The sequence below is a fragment of the Pieris napi genome, chromosome 10 (genome assembly GCF_905475465.1).
Source record: "Pieris napi chromosome 10, ilPieNapi1.2, whole genome shotgun sequence".
Lineage (NCBI taxonomy): Eukaryota > Metazoa > Arthropoda > Insecta > Lepidoptera > Pieridae > Pieris > Pieris napi.
Window position 1 is genome coordinate 7,524,610 of NC_062243.1, and position 20,482 is coordinate 7,545,091.

Sequence of the window (20,482 nt, forward strand, 5' to 3'; positions counted from 1 at the left end):
TTTTTGCCGCAAATATATCTGAAATGTTGGAACTTTTTGAAGATGATACCTATAGTGAACCCGCCAATATAACCTTGTATTAGTGACGAACCAATATAAGTTGAACCCTTTATATTACAATAGTGACCTCTGTTTATACCGGAAAGCAGATTAAAAAGGTTCATCTTATGATGGTTTTTCACACGCCACAATCCTTATCAGATTATCATAAGAAAACTAAATCACTAACAACGTAATAAAAACTCTAATTTGTTTCCAATAAGGTTCAAAATTATTTACTAACTGAAAGATAATCTCTCGATTTTCACACCGATTGGTTTTCTTCGATAACCGTATAAGTATAAATTTTAACTTTATTAGTAAAGGATAAAGTTGAAATCAGATTATTTTGCTTATCTCAATAAACACAACAATATTGTTTAGTAGTTTTAAGTGGCAGTACAAAATTATTGGTTAAAATGTATTTAACTGTTCAAGAGATTTATTTTTTGGCGTGTTTCGTTGCTATACTGTTTTTGATATTAATATATTTGCAAGTGTGTGACTATGTTATCGGAATATACATCGTGAATATTTTTCGTAAGTACATTGTGTAGTCGTCTATATTTCATTTGGTACTTTGTGATATTCATTTAGTACACAAGTTGCTGATCAGTCTTTTTGGATTAAATCTTCTCATCGGGATAAGACAAAGAAAAACAAGCGTATGTCTGAATGATTTACGTACGTTTTTATTATTAATACTACATAATATAAAATGGGTACATAGTTTGTTAGAATTTGTGATTCTCAATGAGAATGATAACTTAACTGCAATTTAATTTTTTGTAAATATTGACGTTCATAAGTGTACATAGTTACCAAAATTATTAAATAAATGTGGATTTGATTTGACAAATAACAGGGGGCCTATTAACAATCTACAACTATTATGATGCTTATTCATACCATGACGTCGAGAAAATCAGCCCGTTTATTTTTCCAGGTGACCTTAGTGGTAATCAGATTTTGTTCATTCAATTTGTATGTAAATTCGTACCATGACCTCGAAAGTGAACAAAATTTTTACTGTTTATGTTTGCAATTATACCAGCCGTTCTTGTTTGCAATTATCGAACAAATGTAGCTAATTATCAAACACGTAAAGTAAGGTCAGCTGACCATTCGTTCCTTTGAATTAAATCAAGTTTAAATGTTAAACGTTTAGTTACAAACTCAATGGCGATAAAAACTTTAACGAAAATGATGTTAGTAATAAATTGGGTTTAAATACCTCAGAAATCGAGAGTAAAACTTATATGTTTCATTGATTCATCTCACATATGGAAAATATATAATGTGTTAGTTTGGCACCAAATCTACGTTCGCCCAACTATAGTTGTACCTATCCAATCTATAAGAACGGGTTTTTTTCCCATTTTCTTTTGTTTTTATCATCAGAAACCTTATCCATGTAAACAGAAATCGATCAAAACTCTAAATATAACATAAGGCTAAATCACCGATAAGTATTATCAAAAACATATTTTAAATCAGCAAATATAGTCCGGTCAATATAGAAATTTGAGATAACAAAAATTCCCGGAGAGCCAAAAATTTGTGGAGAGCTGGGGTTTACCATTACAAATAAAGTATTACAAATCCCGTCGATCCTATGTGTGCTCCTAAAGTTATTCGGGGTCAAAGGTCAAAATTTGAGTTTTTTTTAATTTTTCTCGAAAACGGTAAGTTTTATCAAAAAAAGTTTCAAGGCAAAGTTGTGGATCTTAAATTCTCTACAAAAATGGTATTCACGATTTTTTTCCTAAGAGTAAACATTCCTGAGATGTCACACATTTCCACGTAACCTATTTAGTACCGTACAGGCGCGTTTTTTTAGCGTGGTTTCCCCTGCACTCCACTGTCAAAACAAGTTTAGGATAATTTAAGGGATCAATACCCGTCAAGTTCTAGATATTACCTTAAATATTACCGCGTAATTTTTTTCTATAAATTTAATACTGTACTTCGTGTAAGAGAGCCTACTATTGAGCCATCCTTGGAAATCGAGAGAGTTGCTGTACAGATTACAGAAGCAACGGTCACATTATAAAGTTTGATTTTTTTTAAATTTGTAAATAATAGGTTACTGTTTATTTAAAAACTACGGAGGAAAGGAGGCTATGAAAACGTATGTATTTGGAAAAGCATATCATTGACTAAATATTATTTATACAATTTATAGTATTCCAACTGCAAACCTTCAATATTCTCAGCTTATAATATTTTTTGACCTAATCTGATGACTAACCGTAACGTCGATCGATTTATTAATTATTCTTTATCAAATCTGTACCGATAACTATTATCATTCGCCGTTGTTCTTTCGTAGCGTTTTTGTTCAATAAAAATATAAAAAATGGATTATTTAATGCTCTTGGCGCCTTTTTTCTTATTAATTTTTGTTTATGGCCTCACTTGTGCGTGTTTGCATTGCTGTGAATTTTTTGGTAAGTTGTTTTCACTTAATTAGGGGAATCAAATAGTTTTTTAATTATAATTTGTACATTTTGCTCAAGAATGTTGTTGATCACCTCGGCTTATATACACGAATTTCTTAGGTACTTTTTAGGTAATATTACTTGTATTTGTAGGAAATTAAGACATATGGGTTTTAATATCATATGTAAAATTAAAATAATACTACATAAGTTGAAAAAACTATTAGTAATTATATCGTATTTATCGTGTCACGTTATTTGTGTTTGATTGTGATAATCTTGTTGCTTTTACCTAGTATTGAAGTACCTCTATATAATTTCTATTAAATATTATCAGACTATTTTTATTATCTAAAGCAGATAAAATTCCGAATATTTATTAAATTCTGGTTATGTATTTTGTTTAAATTAAAAAAAAATCAAAATGTTTCAAATTAGTTGGAATCAAAAGAAGAATTTATATAAACGCCATCTATCTTTTATAAATAAAGTAACGTTGACAATCTCATACTTAGATTACAACATTGCAGTGGAAATTGTTTTCTTTATAAAACGTAGTTGACAAATGTTTCAAAAGATGGCTCTACACTCTCGTTTAGAATCTTAATATCAATGTAGTTAACATTTTCAACGATTTCAACAGATGGCGCAATCTCCACCATTTGCAAACAAATTAGACAAGCCTAGAAAACTTTTTATCAATGACAAATATAGGTGAGGGGTACCGGGTTCGATTCCCGGTTCGAGGGGAAGTTTTAATTTAATTTAAATTTGTTCTCGGCCTTTGGGAGGGTTGTGCGGTACCGGGCGAGTGCTTAAACCGTACATGGAGGACACGGTCGAATTTCTAAAGACAAGCACGAATTATAAAAATCCTATATGTACTTGTCGCTGGCTAATGCACAAATCATAAAAAAATGACAAATAATTTGCCTAAATTGTCTTTGATTACAGTAATTAGTAGATAAGATTTTTTATGACTTCAAAAAAATCAGACGAAAATAATTACCTACGCAAACAATAATATTTTTACATTAAGTGAATGTAGCGAATGAACTTATTTATGCCAAAGAAGTGCCATTGCACTTTTATCTGTCAATTACATTTAAGATAATAAATTAATTAAGATGACTATCGCTTGCCCATTTATATTTAAAATTAAAGTAATTATTTAATGCAAACAGCAACAACAAAATTTATGTTAAATTACCTAAATTATAATTTAACAAAAATAAGTTTTCATTTTTAATAATTGTTACAATTTGTTTAATTTTGACTTCACAATTTCATCGCTATCTATTTTATCAAACACATTCAGGCTCGATGAAAATTGTGCTAATCCTATAAGCGGATTAGTGAGCTCAAAGACTAATTGTCTTTGGTAGCTGTAGGTTCTTTTCTTAGTAGTTTTTTTGCCACGAGTTGGCATAATAGGAAACCTTGAAGTGTCAAAATCTAATCCGTGGTCACCAAATCCACTTAAATGGATTTACGAATTAATCCGCGATACAAGACTTCGCCTTCGTAAAGTAAGAATATTTAATCAAAAAAGAGGAGAATGGAAGAGGTTGCGTGGAGTCATAAGGTTGATAAATGAATTTGGAAATGTACCTAATTGTATACATACATAAAATACTTAATTATAACTAAAATATTATATAATATAAAAATCTCTTATCACATAACATAATATGTACAAAGTTCATATTATACACTCGGCGTCAAATAAAACGCACCTTTCCTAAAATTCGTGTCAAGCGATTATAACTTCGAAGATCCTTCTTGTACCCTATCATTATTAGTATCATTTGAAAGCTAATGAAATCCCTTATTTAAAAACGGTAGGAAATTGGCCACAACCCCCATAACAAAAGAAAATTCTGGGAAAATGTGAAACAATGTGTATTCTGATCAAATTTACAAATAAAAGGAACAATACAAAAATTAAAAATAAACAATGACAATCCTTAAAAATTAGTCTTAAAACCTAATGTTGCCTCCTCTAGCCCTCCGACCAGCTTCCAAGCGGTCAGCCATGGACTTTAGGAGTGACCTCTGTGACGTCTGGATAGCGAATAACCCATCATTGACTTTTACCCCCTCGTTTTATACGCGTCCAGGGTGGTACAATTAGTGAGCCTCCAAACGCGTACATCGCCACTTTTTAATGCTGATTTGTGGTTTTTGATTTTCCGTTAACAAATGAATTTTTTTGAAAGCTTATTAATTGAGCTTTTAAATGATACTAATAATGATAGGGTACAAGAAGGATCTTAGAAGTTATAACGCTTGACACGAATTTTAAGAAAGGTGCTATTTTTTTGACGCCGAGTGTATATCATAATATTTTGAGAGACACAAAGCATCATAGATATTATTTTATATATGAATGTTTCTATTTAGTCGACCCCAGTCCAAGACTCCACGTAGGAGAATTTCGACTTGAGACACCAGTTAGTTTGGGTATTGATCGACAACTGCCCAGAAATACATGCACGGTGTAAATAGTATCTCCAGTTGTATCATTCATTAATTTTGCTCAGTTCCAAAATGTCATTGATATCCAGAAGAAAAAAGTTCGTTGATAGAACACAGCCTTGTTGCCTTGGGATTGCCATGCTCCAACAATAACCTTGATGGGCCGATCGGTCAGAAAGCTGAAGATTCAGTTACGTGGTTTCTCGAGGAGACCATAGGCTGGAAGCTTCGAAAGAAGAGTTTTATACCATACCCGATCGAAGGCTTTCGCTATATCCAAACTAATCGCTAGCACCTCCCCCTTAGAATCAATTCCCTCTGCCCATCTATGTGTAAGGTATACAAGCAGGTAACCAGCTGAGCAACCACGATGAAAGCCGTACTGACAATGGCCTCAGGAACTGGGCATTAATAATGGTTTTGATTATTTTGGAGAACAAGGAGGTTATAGCTATTGGGTGATAGGACGGATCAGAGCAAGCGCCTATTTAGGGATTGAAGCGGACTTCCAGCACTTCGGGACAGAACGAGCGAGAACAGGTAACGGAAGAGGCGTGTTATGACCAGAGCCAACTCAAAAGCACTAGTACGCAGCACAATAAGGGAGATGCCATTAGGTCCGCTTGATTAATGGAAGATAGAGTTTTGCGGACAACCCGTTGCTGGAATATGATTTCATTCACCAAAGTATCACACCGCCAAATGGTCGGTGAATCGGTGATGCCCTCACTTGGTTATCCAAAGTCGAGATTTAGCTATGGGTTAACGAGTCAACGGAGTACTCACAGAAATACCCTTGGACAGCTTTGGGGAGAGACCAGAAGGTTCGAGTCCCTGAAGGCAGGCCGATGTCGTGTGGATGAAGCACGCAAAGAAAATTAATGGTTAAAATCCTAAATTAGTAGACGGTTTAATAATAAAATAAAGATCATGAGCTATAAACATGATGGATTAATTAGAACTCACCTTGAAAATTCACTTCAGTTTATTTCCTGAAGGGGCGCAATACGACACCCGATTATAATGTGTTAATTATTTTCTTTTTCAAGAGATAAAGATCATACATATATCTTTTATTAAGGGAATATTAGAGACCATCCTCATACTTCAAGGAATATTATAAAAAAAGAATCAGACAAATCGGTCAAGCCGTTTTCATGTTATGTCGTGACAACGGAAAACGGGTTTCATTTTTATATATATAGATATATTTAATCAAACAACCAAAATTGAAATACAGATATAAATGTCTGGTTTATTTTTGTTCGTACTTAAAAAATTGATTAAAACCAAAATTTCCAAATTATTTATCTTCAGTTAGCAAATTACAGATAAAAATGCGTTGAAATATCTTATCGTATGATGTGGGCAAAAATCAATTCTAATGTTATAATCATAGTAAGCAAAACTGCGTGAAAGGTACTATATAACATATCCTAACATCTCGAAGGCTTTGCTAATCACGCACGCTTGTCTTTGTAGTTCGGCAAAAGCGCGCGAAGTAATCAAATGTCTCTTGACAATTAACAGATTTAATTTTGGCGCCATTTTTAAATTTAAATATAGAAGACTGAAATTAAAAGATCGATTAGAATTTATGTGACAATTGAATACTGCGATTTGTAAAATTTTGGTGGTTCCGCGAATTAGATTTTTTTTAAAATGAACGTTATAAGTGAAACCTTTCTAAATCACAGTTTAAAGGAGACAACAGAGTCGCATCCCCCACAATCAGATACCGGAAAGATATTGGGACTTCTTCCAGTAATTATATTAATGCTACTTATATTCACCCGATTAGTCTATCTTATATACAATGGAAGGGGTGAGTGATTTATCATCTACTAATTAAATATAATATTTTTAAAGAAAATTAATATAACATCGCGCTTTAGACACAAATTATATAATCTATCTTTTTATTTATGACTTCGGTTTGCCGGTATATTTGTGCGTAATAAATAAATAAAAATCTCAATCTAAAATTTATTCAGAAACGAGACTTAGTGCGAACCATAACTCGTGTATATTAAAATACAATTTTGACATAAGGGAGTCTAGCGCTAAGTTACGGTTCTGAATTTTAGGTGGTTTAAGTAATTACCGATTACACCGAAATTTCGGTTTTCACAACATTGTATAGATCTTGAAAGCTTTTAATAGTCTTGCAAGAATGTCCACGGAATATATTATGTAAAATTAATATCACAATCATATTTTTTTTAAATTAGGAAAATTTTTGTTTTGGTTCTTGCCTCTTTCTGATATTTATTTAGCAGTAAATTTTATGCCCACCAACTTTTATTAATATAAAGCGTTGTGTGTACAAAAATGCTTTTCTCTTATCTCAATACCATTTTAAAAAAATCAAAATCAAAAATTCCATAAACGTTCTTCAACGATTAGATAACTACTCTTATTGGGGTTAATTTGATTGTCTCAAAGTGATATCGTTTCTCACAACAACAAAAATATAAATTAAATCATTTCCCAAAATAAAATAGATAATACAATAGGTAGGCCACACATACATTATATAAACTCTATAAAGATAAAAAATAATTGGTAAAAATATATAAAGTTGCTTCCAAATAAATACTTATCATTTGATTGTTTTTTTAATTTGTCTAGGCATTATGATAAAATATTTCAAATTCTTTTGTTTGTCTATGTACCCTTCCTTTATAGCATTATTATTATATCTACTTATTATATGAATACATAATATGTTTTTTTTTTTGGAAATTTAATATATAGAATATTCATTTCTAAACATTATAATATATTTTGTTCACATTTATGCAGCAATTATTTTAAAGATGTAATTACAAGCCAGTCGAATGACTTCTGTGTTAGAAATAAACATTTAATTTTAAAACACTAGTTTATTCAAAATCAGCTTTTTTCTTTTTGTTTGACTTTCTTATAATTATAGTATATTAGTATATCATAATTCTTAATTTAATATAAAGCTAAAAGAAGTCACCACAACACAAATAATGTTTACAAACAAAAATTATTTTTGACTAAATAATTTATATCCATCGGTTTTATTAATAGGAATATATGTTATACATATTATGGTATGTTTCCCAAAGTCGAGGTAATATTTAAAATATTTTGGCAGCCTTAGCGATTTTTCAATTCTGTGGAATCGAACTAATAAATAATAATATAATTATTAAAACAAGCCATATTATATTAATAACAAAATAATTGAAGATCTTTTCGTAATAATAAAACCGTGCACATAAGTTAATAAATAATATCAATGATTAATTTATATAATATAATTACACCGGTAAAATAACCCTGTGTGCTGAGCCCTTGACATAGAATGATAGTGCCGAATTGTGTAATGCTCGCTGCAGGCAGCATGCAAATGTCAAAAAACTAATAACAACTATCAAATCATTGATTTCCAGACCATAGAGTTTTTGATATGGAAGCATATGGGTCTATGGTCAAACAAGAGATTTTTAGACGAATATAACTGGTATCCGAGGTACGCGAATGTTTTATCTGAATAATTAAATAAATTCAGTTTATCTAAATTTGTTCTTTATAAGCGCAATACCGAAAATTAAAACAACAATTTATCTGAAATAATAAAAATAACTTTTGGCGCAATTCATTGAATTGTTATGAATTTTACATGACTCAAAACAAGACATTAACATATTTCAACACATTAACACATTTTATGATAATATGAGAAATTAAAAAAAAAACAACTTCGTTGGATTGCTACTTGCATTTAGTACTGCTATCTTTTAATTAGTCGTATAAAAAAATGTTGGATAAAGTTTTTCAGGGTTAAAAATATTTGATCAAATTTTACGAAAAATTTATCAAAAAGTCTCGCCATTGATTAATTTTGATAAAAATCGACCAATTTCATTGTTTTTATTAATATAACAGAGGGCAAACGGGCAAGAGTAACTCACTATTCGAACTGTGTGAGTTCGAAAAGTGAGTTACAGAATCGCAGGGCTGATCAAATTTTAATTTACAAAATTTGATAATAAATATTTGTGGTTAATATTTATTATCAAATTTTGTACTATACTATCAATATTGTTTATAGACAATAAGTTGTCTGTATCACTTCAATTTGACTGACTTTTAAAAAAACTATGTTTTTTGTCAGTGCCAAAATTCAATGAAATATAATCCAAACGTTAACCTATCTACATAATAATTGATGGAAGCATCGAAATCTATGAATACATATTTGACGATTATGGACCTATGTACCTTCATACCCTGTCGATAAATTATTGTTTAATACATTTAATTCTCTTGGACAAAAAATATCTTTATTTTATACTTTTTAGTTAATTTTGAAATAGGTTCTATTTTTAAGAAACACCGAATTCCTCGCGATGTTTCCTACAGCAAGTGGAAACTGCCCTTATAGAAATAAAATCTTAAGTACAATGTACAAATTGAGAACAATTTAAAAATAACTGTAACGTAAATAATATTTATTTTTCTTTCTCCATTTGTGGAGGTTGGCCATCAAATCTTCAGTCTTGAATAAATAATTGTGGATTAGGCTAGTAACCTCACGACTCACTCTGTAATATTTAATAGTGAACGTCAATGAATGCGAATCGAAATCACGAGTCAATAAATAGTCATGTGATGCTGTTGATTTCAAATAAAAAACTTTCTGTCCCGGATTTAGTATAATACTGTCAACAGTCATAGTAGTACTCAACCCTAGCATCGTACCTTCCAACCACGGCTGTGCACCAATTCAATTTTCTTTCTATGTACGCAACCAACACATGATGGTACGAAGAAATTGTGTGGATATCAGCAACCAATAAAATAGTGTGACGGGCACATAATCCTGATAATATAAAGCCTAACCTCATACCCAGGCCCGTCCTTCAATTGAACCAAGATTATAATAATTATAGTAGACAGTGATGTTAGTTATTTCGACTATGTATTTGCTTAATTACCTAAGATGTCGTGGAACTTGGCGTAATGGTTACACCTCCTTACAAACATTGTGTAAAACAAAAATTTTGGCGTTTAAAAGAGTGGTGGAGAGTTTATTGCCAGTTCTTCTCTTCCGTTTTACGCCCGTGATTTGAGAACTGGCAGTAAATGTAAAATTAGAAGTATTAATTTTTGACGTTCATAAGTGTACATGTACCTATATGAATAAATGATTTTTGATTTTTTTTAGAAATTTTTGGTGTTCAAAATAATCTAAATAGGTTTATTAACAATTTTTTTTTAATTTTAACTGTTGTAGTGTGGTAAAACTACGATACATCATTCAAAAAAGTTCAATGTCCTTGAGGTACGTATGATATATCGAGTCTCTTAATGAAAGTACAGACGAATGCATACTAAAATCAACCGCATTTTGCATCAAATTTTAATTTATTTACTAAACATCGTCGTCAATCGCTATGTTGTATATAATTGGTAGTTTAGCCTAGATAATATCCTAAGCATGAACAAATATTCTTATCAGTTGTCTAACCTTGCTGCTTGTTAACAAATTTCACCTCTCTGTCTTTGTTAAGATGTGTAAAGATGACGAAAATACTTAATTATGTAAGATATGTTATGCATACTCGAGTAAATAGAAAAAATCCGAATCCAAATTCGTTATCAGACAAAGGTCAGCACAGAGAGATTTCGTTTCTATATAAAGGAGTAATAAGCAAATAATGGTATCTTGAGGTAAATAAGGAAGACTGTTAAATAGTCAAGTGATGGTAGTACAGAATGTTGAGGCCTTACGATAGTTTGCAACTATTGAAGAGTACTTAAATGATCCTAATCCTTGGGATTGATTTGCTCCAGTTCAAACAATTTGTATGACAATACTTGGCGATTAAAAAGAGTGGCGGAAAGTTTCTTGTCAGTTCTTCTTAGCCGCTTTACGCCCTTGACTTGCGAACTGGTAGTAAATGTAAATTTACAATTAATTTAACTTCTTTCTGACAATTTATAAGTGTACTGGTTTACCTACGTGAATAAAGATATTTTGAGTTTGAGTTTGAGTATTTGTTTTCAATTATTCTTCGTACAAAGGGTACCTACATCACCCAACTGCTAGAACAGAAAAAATATTATTAATCTACACTAATATTATAAAGAGCAAAACTTTGTTTGTTTGTTTGTTTGATTGTAATGAATAGGCTCATAAACTACTGGACCGATTTTAAAAATTCTTTCACCATTCGAAAGCTACATTATCCACGAGTAATATAGGCTATATTTAATTTTGAACAAAAATAGGGTTCCGTAAGATATTAGGGTTTTTCGGACACAAGGTGTAAAAAATCAACCAAAAAAGTTACTTATTTTGCGTACCCTGCCTAAACTATTAAAGATAGAACCATAAAATGTTCTAAGTAATTGTAGATCTTATAAATATCTACAAAAAAGTCTGCGACACACTATACCTATCTATGTCGAGTGAGGCACAATAACCATAAATGATAAACATGGCAAAATGACGTTTGCCGGATCAGCTAGTAAAATATATAATTAGTAGTCAGTAGTATACGTGAGTAGTAAATGAAAAGAAATAGAATTAAGAATAATCACATTAAGTTCAAAATACATTTAACCCGGTTATCGGAATTAATCTTTATTGTCAAAAGAATCGAAAACATTTTTATCTAGTGTTTGCTTTTAGGTTGGATTCTAGGCTTAACTTTATAGCTCTATTATTTGAGTTGACGTAATTAAGATTGTATTGTTCCTGCTCTACTCGTTTCATTTTCATTTTTAATTTAAATGTGTATTTATTTTTAATTAAATATACCTTTAGCTGAATAAGCACTCATTTAATCTGACTGTTGCAGGAATGAGAAACTATATCTTACTAAATATTTCCAAGCTACTGTCTCTAAGTAATACATTACATAATATACAAAAGCTTACAAAATCATTTGACCAAGACCTGCCCTGCGATTCTGTAACTCACTTTTCGAACTCACACAGCGGTTTTTGCATCGGCGGTCGCTCTCAAATCAGTCGTGAAGCAGTCATTTTATGATTTGGCATTCTGATAAACAATAAACTACAAGCTCCCACCTTTTCAGAATGCCAAATCATAAAATGACTGCTTCACGACTGATTTGAGAGCGACCGCCGATGCAAAAACCGCTGTGTGAGTTCGAAAAGTGAGTTACAGAATCGCAGGGCTGGAGTGCCACTTAAGAAGCGTGTGTAGGGCTGCAGTGGTTTTTTTAGTACGGCGTCAGTATCCTTTTGACTAGAAGATAGCTATGAATGCATTTTCATTCACTTAGACTATAGCTTCAAGTCCGATATCCATGGCGAAAATCTCAGAAGCCATCTTATAAAACTGTCATAAATCAGGGAGCGAAAATTACCTATAATTTAGAAGTTATAAAGATAATGTTCTGTTCCAAATAGAGCTAATTATTATTAGGTGTTATCACTTATAAACAAATCAGTGTAATTATATCCTTAATCTTTATTATTTGATAACCTACAGAAAATGATGATGCTATCTGGGTACGATGATCTTTTCTGAGTTTAAATAAAAAATATAACGGGTATGATAATTATAAATAAATATTGTGCAATCTATTTTTAAGTGTTTAGAAGGTAGGTACTGTCTACATGCGCTAGCGACTTTGCTCTCTAACTTCATGTAAACATATGTGTTAGAAATTTCGATGTAGTTCTCGCAATATCCATGCGCTAATGTCGCAACATGGTACTGCCTTGCGATTCTGTAACTCACTTTTCGAACTCGCACAGCGGTTGCTAAAGTGGCGGTCGCAATCAGTCGTGAAGCAGTCATTTTACGATTTGGCATTCTGATAAACAATAAACTAACTCAAACTCAAACTCAAACTCAAACTTTATTGCATTCCTTATGTACATAATTAATCAAAATAATGAATAAGGACCTTGGCTAGGCACAGCAATGTTTTAAAAGGGCATGCTTTATTATATTTCATTATATTCTTATACATTCCTATTCTTATAAGATACATTATTTATTTGGTATATTTACTTTGGTTTTACGTTGCGAAAAGGTACTTAACATTATTTATAAACTTAACTTTTATAAAGAAATTAAAATCTATCAGTCAGATACTCTGTAACAGTGTAATAACATTTCTTATATAATAATTCCTTTAGAAATTTGGTAAACCTCAGGTTATTTGTTTCATTCTTCAAATTTTCTGGTAATTTGTTATATATTTTTATGGAGGAGGTCAATGGTCCTGATTGATGTAACTTTAGTCTGGATGTAGGTGGAATCAGTTGGTTTTTACGAGAAGGTCTTAATGAGTAAAGGGTTTTTGTATCTTCCCTTTTTTTATACATATTAGGATATTTGCGAATAAATTTACATGTTTCAAGTATATATATGCCAGGTAGAGTAAGAATATTGTTCCGAATGAAGTGGGGCTTGCATGAGTCAGTATTTCCTATATTAACTAAAATTCTCAGAAGTTTTTTTTGGCTTGTAAATACGGCAGTGGCATCTACACTGCTACCCCATAAGATAACACCATAGCTTAACCAGGAGTAAGCATAAGAGTAGTAGGTGACTAGAGCTGTTTTCATATCTGTGGATTTTTTAATTTCGCGAAGTGCGTATGCGAATCGAGACAGTTTTAATTTAACCTTATTTACATGAGACTTCCAGTCTATATGGGAGTCTATGTCTAAACCTAATAGTGTGAACTTTTGAACCTTTTCTATGTTATAACCATTATATGTTAATTTTATGTCAATTTGAGTTTTTTGATAGGGATGGAATGTCATAAGTTTAGTTTTTTCGTAGTTTATTTCCAGATTATGTAGTCTTAGCCAGCTATCCGCTTTATCTATAGTCATTTGTAGTTTTGTGTTAATTTCTAATTTATTTTCGCCTGATATCAATATCGAAATGTCATCAGCAAACAAAATACATGGCTCATGCATCACTTTAGGAAGGTCATTTATGTAGATCAAAAATAGAAGGCATCCTATCACGCTTCCTTGAGGAATTGAAGCTTTCAGCCTTCTATTTTCAGATCTAATGTGTTGAATTTCGCAAGATTTGTGATCGAAATGTTCTATTTCAACTTGCTGTTGTCTATTGAATAAATATGATTTGAACCACTCATGAGTGTCACCGCGAATTCCAATATTGTATAGTTTATCTAATAGTATGTCAAATTGAACTTTGTCATATGCTTTCGTCATGTCGAGTAATAATCCTATTGCGTATTGTTTGTCATTAATAATGTCAAGTGCTCCTTGAATATATTTAAAGACGGACAATGTGGTTGATCTATGTCTTCGAAAGCCGTTTTGGGACTCATCGAATAGTTTAAATTTTTCACAAAACTGATAGATGCGATCGCACATAACTTTTTCAAATATCTTCGAAGCTGTTGGTAAAAGGGCAATTGGGCGGTAATTATTGGGATTTGTTTTTAAATTCTTTTTATGAATGGGCTTAACTATAGAAATTTTCAATAAGTCTGGGAAAATGCTTTCACTAAATGATTGATCTATTAACATACATAGAGGCATGGTCAGCAGTTCTGCACATTCTCTGAAGAGAGTTGGGGGAAGTTCGTCAATTCCATGACTATGTTTGTTTTTGAGGTTTTTTAATATAGAAGCTCCCTCCTTATCAGAATGCCAAACGTATCAGAATGTGCCTTCGCCGGCACATAAATTATTGTTGGATGGTATAGTAGGGATGATGCCTGTCTGTATTTAAGAAAGCGAGTAAACTTATTCTGTATGTGCTCCAACATAAGACAGTATTTACTTTTATGCGGAGGCCGAACGAATAACACTTTAACATACTTCTAATCAATGCGTTGTACAAGATTGAGATGGCCTTAATGTTACTAAACGTTGTTGCCCTTCGAAGCACAAATCACACAAACTTTTGTATGCTTTCTTGAAAATTTACACTGTGATCCCGAAAATTCAGTTGGGCATCTACTCGCACTCCCAGGTCTCATATTGACGTTTCTTGTCTCAGTATCAACCCTGACACGTTGTAGTTAAACTGACGAGATAATATTGCGCGACTAAATGTCACCATGCCACATTTGTCAATATTTTATTAAAGCTTTTTTTGACTCCACTCACATACTCACGCAAGCGTTCACAGTCGCCCACCTCTTGGATTGACAGGAATCGTTAGAGATCATTGATAGGAATAAGAATAGGATACTGAGTTGAAGTTATTAATAGTAGGCTAAAGCCATATGTCGTCTTTATGAGTCCGACAAACACGTGATTTTATCGGTGATACAATTTGCTTCGGGCCGACACAACCAAACTACCAAATAATTAAATCTTTTTAAATCGGGAGTTCTATGAAAGATGTTCATTTAAAATCATCGAAAAAAATCTTGGGGCAGGTACCCTCTTTTTTTTAAAGCTTAGATTATTATAGGACCCCCTTAACTCCGGGGCCCTGGTGGTCTTGTCTCTATGATAGTATTATAATTCTGTAATTGTACGTCGTGATTTCAATTGCGAAATCTGATATGTAGCACTTTCACGTATCATATTTTTGAGGGTCTTTGTATTTTTAACTGTTACATGATGCGCATTTTCCCCGTCTATTGTTGTTAAGACCAAACAATACATTTAATAACCTATAAAGTCGATAATGCACACAATAAGGAATATTATTATCAGATGCTTATCTTTCCAATGAACTTAGCCTGAAAGCTAGGACTTGAAGAATACTTCAGTTTATTAGTTTTCCGAACGTCAAAATAGAATGATGTTTGCAATCTTCTTAATGTTCTGTGTGGTGACTACCCTAATTGTAGTGTATGGGGGCAGGATTATTTATATAGCGCGTGAGTTTTTTTTACAATTATTTTACTGAACTATTTTGCCTATAAATTGCCAAACATTATAGGATTAATTTACGTCACTGTTTAGGTAAGGTTCAAACACACAAGAATCTTATTACTGCTTTATACTTAAAAATGATAAAACACGAATGCGCTAATAGGTTTAAGTATCACCCATAGATAGCGTTATATTTAACAAAAAAATTCTATAATGTTCCACAGAATTACACCAATACTAATTATTAGCTGTAACCTGTATGTACGTTTTTATAAAGTCGTATATTTATTATGTATTTGTATATTAGAATTTCATAATATATATGCGGTATAGAGCGCATTTAAAGGCACTATTGTAAATATTCAAGCATAAAATTCTTTACAGTTAAAGTACAGTGTAGGTAGAGTTCAATGATGTAATAACTAGGGTCAGATGTCAATTGAATAATTGCATCCTATGTATGCTATGTAGCATTAGCATACAAAGTAAAAATCCCAATAATACAATAATATTGTGTTATTAAATAAACGTAAAGAATTAATATCATTTTTTTGTAATAAACGTAATATATTAATGTTTTTATTATTTAAAATTCATATTTATTATGTCAGTTTACAACAAAATCAACTATGTTTCTAATATTGTTATATTATATATATATATATATATATATAATAAATTGGTATATATATACTAATCAAATCCTAGCTTATTACGGTATTTTTTTATTGTTTTTTTTTCTAGAATAATGTTCACAAAAAAGAGTGCGACTTTACATATATTACAATCTACCCTAACCTGATCTAATCTAATCAAAAATTATGGCTAATATTATGTTGACTTAATTGTCTACAATACTAATGAATAGCTTAGTTAAGGCAATGTTCCTTACCAGTCTTAGTGTTCTATAATGTTTTGACGCTATGTTCGTGTGTCCGAGATACCGCACTTGCACTTAAATTTACTACAATAGGTTTATTAACGCCAACTTTAGTTCTCTTTAGGCGCCTTGTTCCTGTTGTATCAAGAAGATAGATGGCTCACGGTATATACATTTTTTCTTGATTAAAATTTCAGAATGCCAAATCATAAAATGACTGCTTCACGACAGATTTGAGAGAGACCGCCGATGCGAAAACCGCTGTGTGAGTTCGAAAAGTGAGTTACAGAATCGCAGGGCAGGTCTTCTCACCCGCTCTACGCGCTTGATTTAGGAACTGGTAATATTGACGTTTACGAGTACAACATACAAATATGATTAAATCAATGTTGGTTTGTTTTTCCATTCAAAATAAGTAGTGGCGTATTAAGTTACGCTGTTACACTTACGATACTCGTTTATGGGGATGTCATAATAAATTTTTCCTTAGCCATGTACGAAAAATTGCATTAGTTCGTACAAACCCCTCTAGACGTTCTCTCTAAATAACAAAGGCATACGACCGACCAGCGCTATGCAGAGATTATTACGTGACATACGCCAAAGACCTAACAGATAAATTTTACCGTACCCGCCAAGTCAGAGGTATAGAATAATTAATTTTATATGGGTCCTCACAACAGAGTCTATATTGGTGCTCTGCGGCTCTGACGACATCGAATTGAAATTGATTAATAATTTTCGGAGCCATACAAAGATCCTATCCTATACTTCTCTGTACTATGTCAGAAAAAATATTGTTTTGTTTAGTACCGAAGATCAAACTTTATTTTTAATTTTAATTCAACCTCTAAAAAGAAAAAAAAACACGTAACATTTTTGGAAACCGATTTTCAAATCCCAAATTAGTTGTTCTGACTGTACCTCACCAGAACGTTATCTCCTTTTGTCACTTGTAAGGAAGCAACGAATTAACAATAATATAAATACATTTAGAGTATCATTTTTCATTAAGTATTTGTAATTTTTGTAAGATCGTCATAAAGAGATATCTTTAGAAATTTTGTTTTTGTATCCTTATATAAGTTGCCTGTATTATTTTATTGCATAGAGTCTATGCCATAGACAATTGATATTCTATAAGTATTCTCAGACAAAGTGTCCTTTGGGAATTCTTTGGTTAATTATACAATATACATATCTGTTACTTTAATTATAATTAATTTCCATATCGTTACTTCCTCCTCCGAAACAGGTCAAATATAATTATAAAAATAATAAACTATTTATTTATTTCTAAAATAACTAGAGAGAGCTAGACGCATGTCGCTATTCAATTTTTTTTATATGTGACCTTCATCTAAATTCCCCTGATAAGCAGGAGATAAACAATAAAAAAGAAAAACTTCCGCAGTTGTATACAAAAGAATTCGTGTGACGTCTTCTTTATATGAATGTATATATTAATACGATGTATATTAATCGACTTCAAACAAAAAACCGAAGGATTATCATGATTTTTTATTTTATGTCTTGTGTATTTTTCAGCATATATCTCCGACGAATATTTTTCATAAATACTATTATGATTAGAATTATATTGTTATAAGGTACTCCACCTAGGTTATTGACCAGACGATTAATAATAGTTATTTAAATTATCATTTAAGTAAAATATCATTATCAGTATCAGTTTCATATAAAATAAGGTGTTTTCAGCTTGCGTTCGCCTGTGTGTCTCTGTCACATTTTTTTTTCAAAGGCCCAAGGACTGTAAGGACTTGGACTTATATCACTCATATCGTTCATTCTTCGTTCATTCTCATACTTCGTTCATTAGGCCACGACGCGTTTGATAATCCGATATTCGTTAAAAATAAGATAATGAAGATTAGATAATGCGATCGGCACCAAACTTCATATTATTTAGTATTTGTGAAAATGGATATATTTACAACTGTTATGATCGGAGTGTTTATTTTTATGTGCCTCTATTTATTTTGGTTGTGGTTCTGTTTCGGTGGTTTAGTGAAACGACGTAAGTATTACAACCAACAATTTATCATAAAAAAGCTATGTGTACATCGTCTAACACATTGATTTTTCATAACTTTTTTTGAGATTTTGTAACGAAAATTACTTTCCCTTGTTAATAAGCAGAATGTATAGTAGATTACTTGTCTTGCAATCTGTAATGCAACCTTATTGTGGTTATTTATTTGAATAATGTGAATTCAAGTTTCACACAGGACAAAAAAAATTTAAAGATAAAGAAAATTTATACACAAGTAACAGTTTAGATAGCTTAAAAGAATTTCAAACAAAGAAAAATACATTAACCTTATAAAGATAAACGTGGTGCCGTATACTTTTCAAATGTTCCATCTATATTTATCACAGAAATTGTTTTTTTTAAACTACTTTTATTCTAGTTTTACTTAAATTTGCATATAGATTTTTTAAAGAACACTTGGTCCGGAGGCTCTTCGGAAGTTAGACCACCACCATACACTTACGATGGCGAACAAATTGACATCTATTAAAAAAATTCTAAATACCTTGATAGACAGCTGGTTCTAACAATTGAAAATTGAGCGCCTTGAACCTCCTCCATTGCAGGGATTAATTAGGAAACTTTTTCCCAAAATAATGTGCGGCAAAGGCATTTTCCTTTCAAAAATGCCAAAATTTATTGAAAATTGTTTAATCCTTTAAGCGTAATAGAAGCCTTGTAAGCGACCGTAGCTTAATAAAAAACGTAACGAATTTACGTTCATATAGTAGAGAAGTTTCTAAACATTTGTCTCGCAAAAACAACAGATAATTGAATTTACAAAAATACTATGATCATTTTCAAAAAAATAGGCGCCTGTTGAAAAAATAGCAGAAAAGTTGCTCGTGTAAAATTACAAGGTGAACATATTAAACTAATAAATTATTTTTCTTTACTAATTTAATTCTTCTTTAAATACCATTAAAAGAACATAATTATTTCTGCTTTTATATCTATTAATAATAAGGTTTTTTCGGATTTATTAAACATTATTATACATTTTATTTTTTAAATTATCGTCATTTAATATAATTAATTAGGTACTACAACTTACCTGTTTGACGAGACTTATCGTAATATTTGATTGTTTTTATATTACAATACCGCAATTGTAAGATTACTTTAAATATAGGTATAAGAATGTTAAATATACCTTGTGTGTAACGTATTCGATGAATATACGAGTATTTCTTACCGGAACACTGTAAAATAAAAACATTGTAAAAAATTGTTCACGTGGAATAGACACCGATACAATGAACAAGAAGGTACTAAGTTACCTATCTAACTTTTGATCTAGGTTCTACTGTTATTTAAATTATATGGAGTGCTTAAATAAAAATACCCAATATATTTTTATATAAACACCATCTAATAAAGAATACTTTAAAAAAATTAACTTCTTCGTGACATGCACCTCTATATCGCTGGAACTATAATCATTGTGCTTATTTATAACACTGAACACCTCCATTCATTTTAAATTTTAAACTGTTTCATTTATATTGGTTCTCGATTATCTACATCGATCCACAGACGTCGGAAATATGCTTGAACATACACAAAACATAAAATAAACATAATACACGATAATCCTTATGTTTTTTGTTTGAAGTCGGTTAATAAAGTACCTACACTCATAACTCTCGTGATGTTTTATCATTGATACTGTTTTCAGATATAAATACTATGTTTAATTTTGTGAGTTTCGTTTTAAGTAGTCTTATCAATTTTTTTTTATAAATACAGACA

General features: G+C 31.3%; 1 protein-coding gene across 5 annotated transcripts in view; it reads left to right on the top strand.

The window, feature by feature from the left end:
* Positions 1-443: 443 nt before the first annotated feature.
* Positions 444-20,482, top strand: part of LOC125053293 — a 32,581-nt gene continuing 12,542 nt past the window's right edge. Inside the window, exon 1 of one of the 5 annotated variants that reach the window (XM_047654596.1) lies at positions 444-579. In XM_047654596.1, coding sequence (XP_047510552.1) covers positions 459-579 — 121 coding nt within the window. In that variant the 5' untranslated portion in view covers positions 444-458. Of the gene's footprint in view, positions 580-2,366; positions 2,490-6,442; positions 6,784-15,692; positions 15,803-18,493; positions 18,716-20,482 lie in introns of those variants that run through there. The other 4 variants (XM_047654600.1, XM_047654595.1, XM_047654602.1 and 1 more) reach the window with 4 other exon arrangements.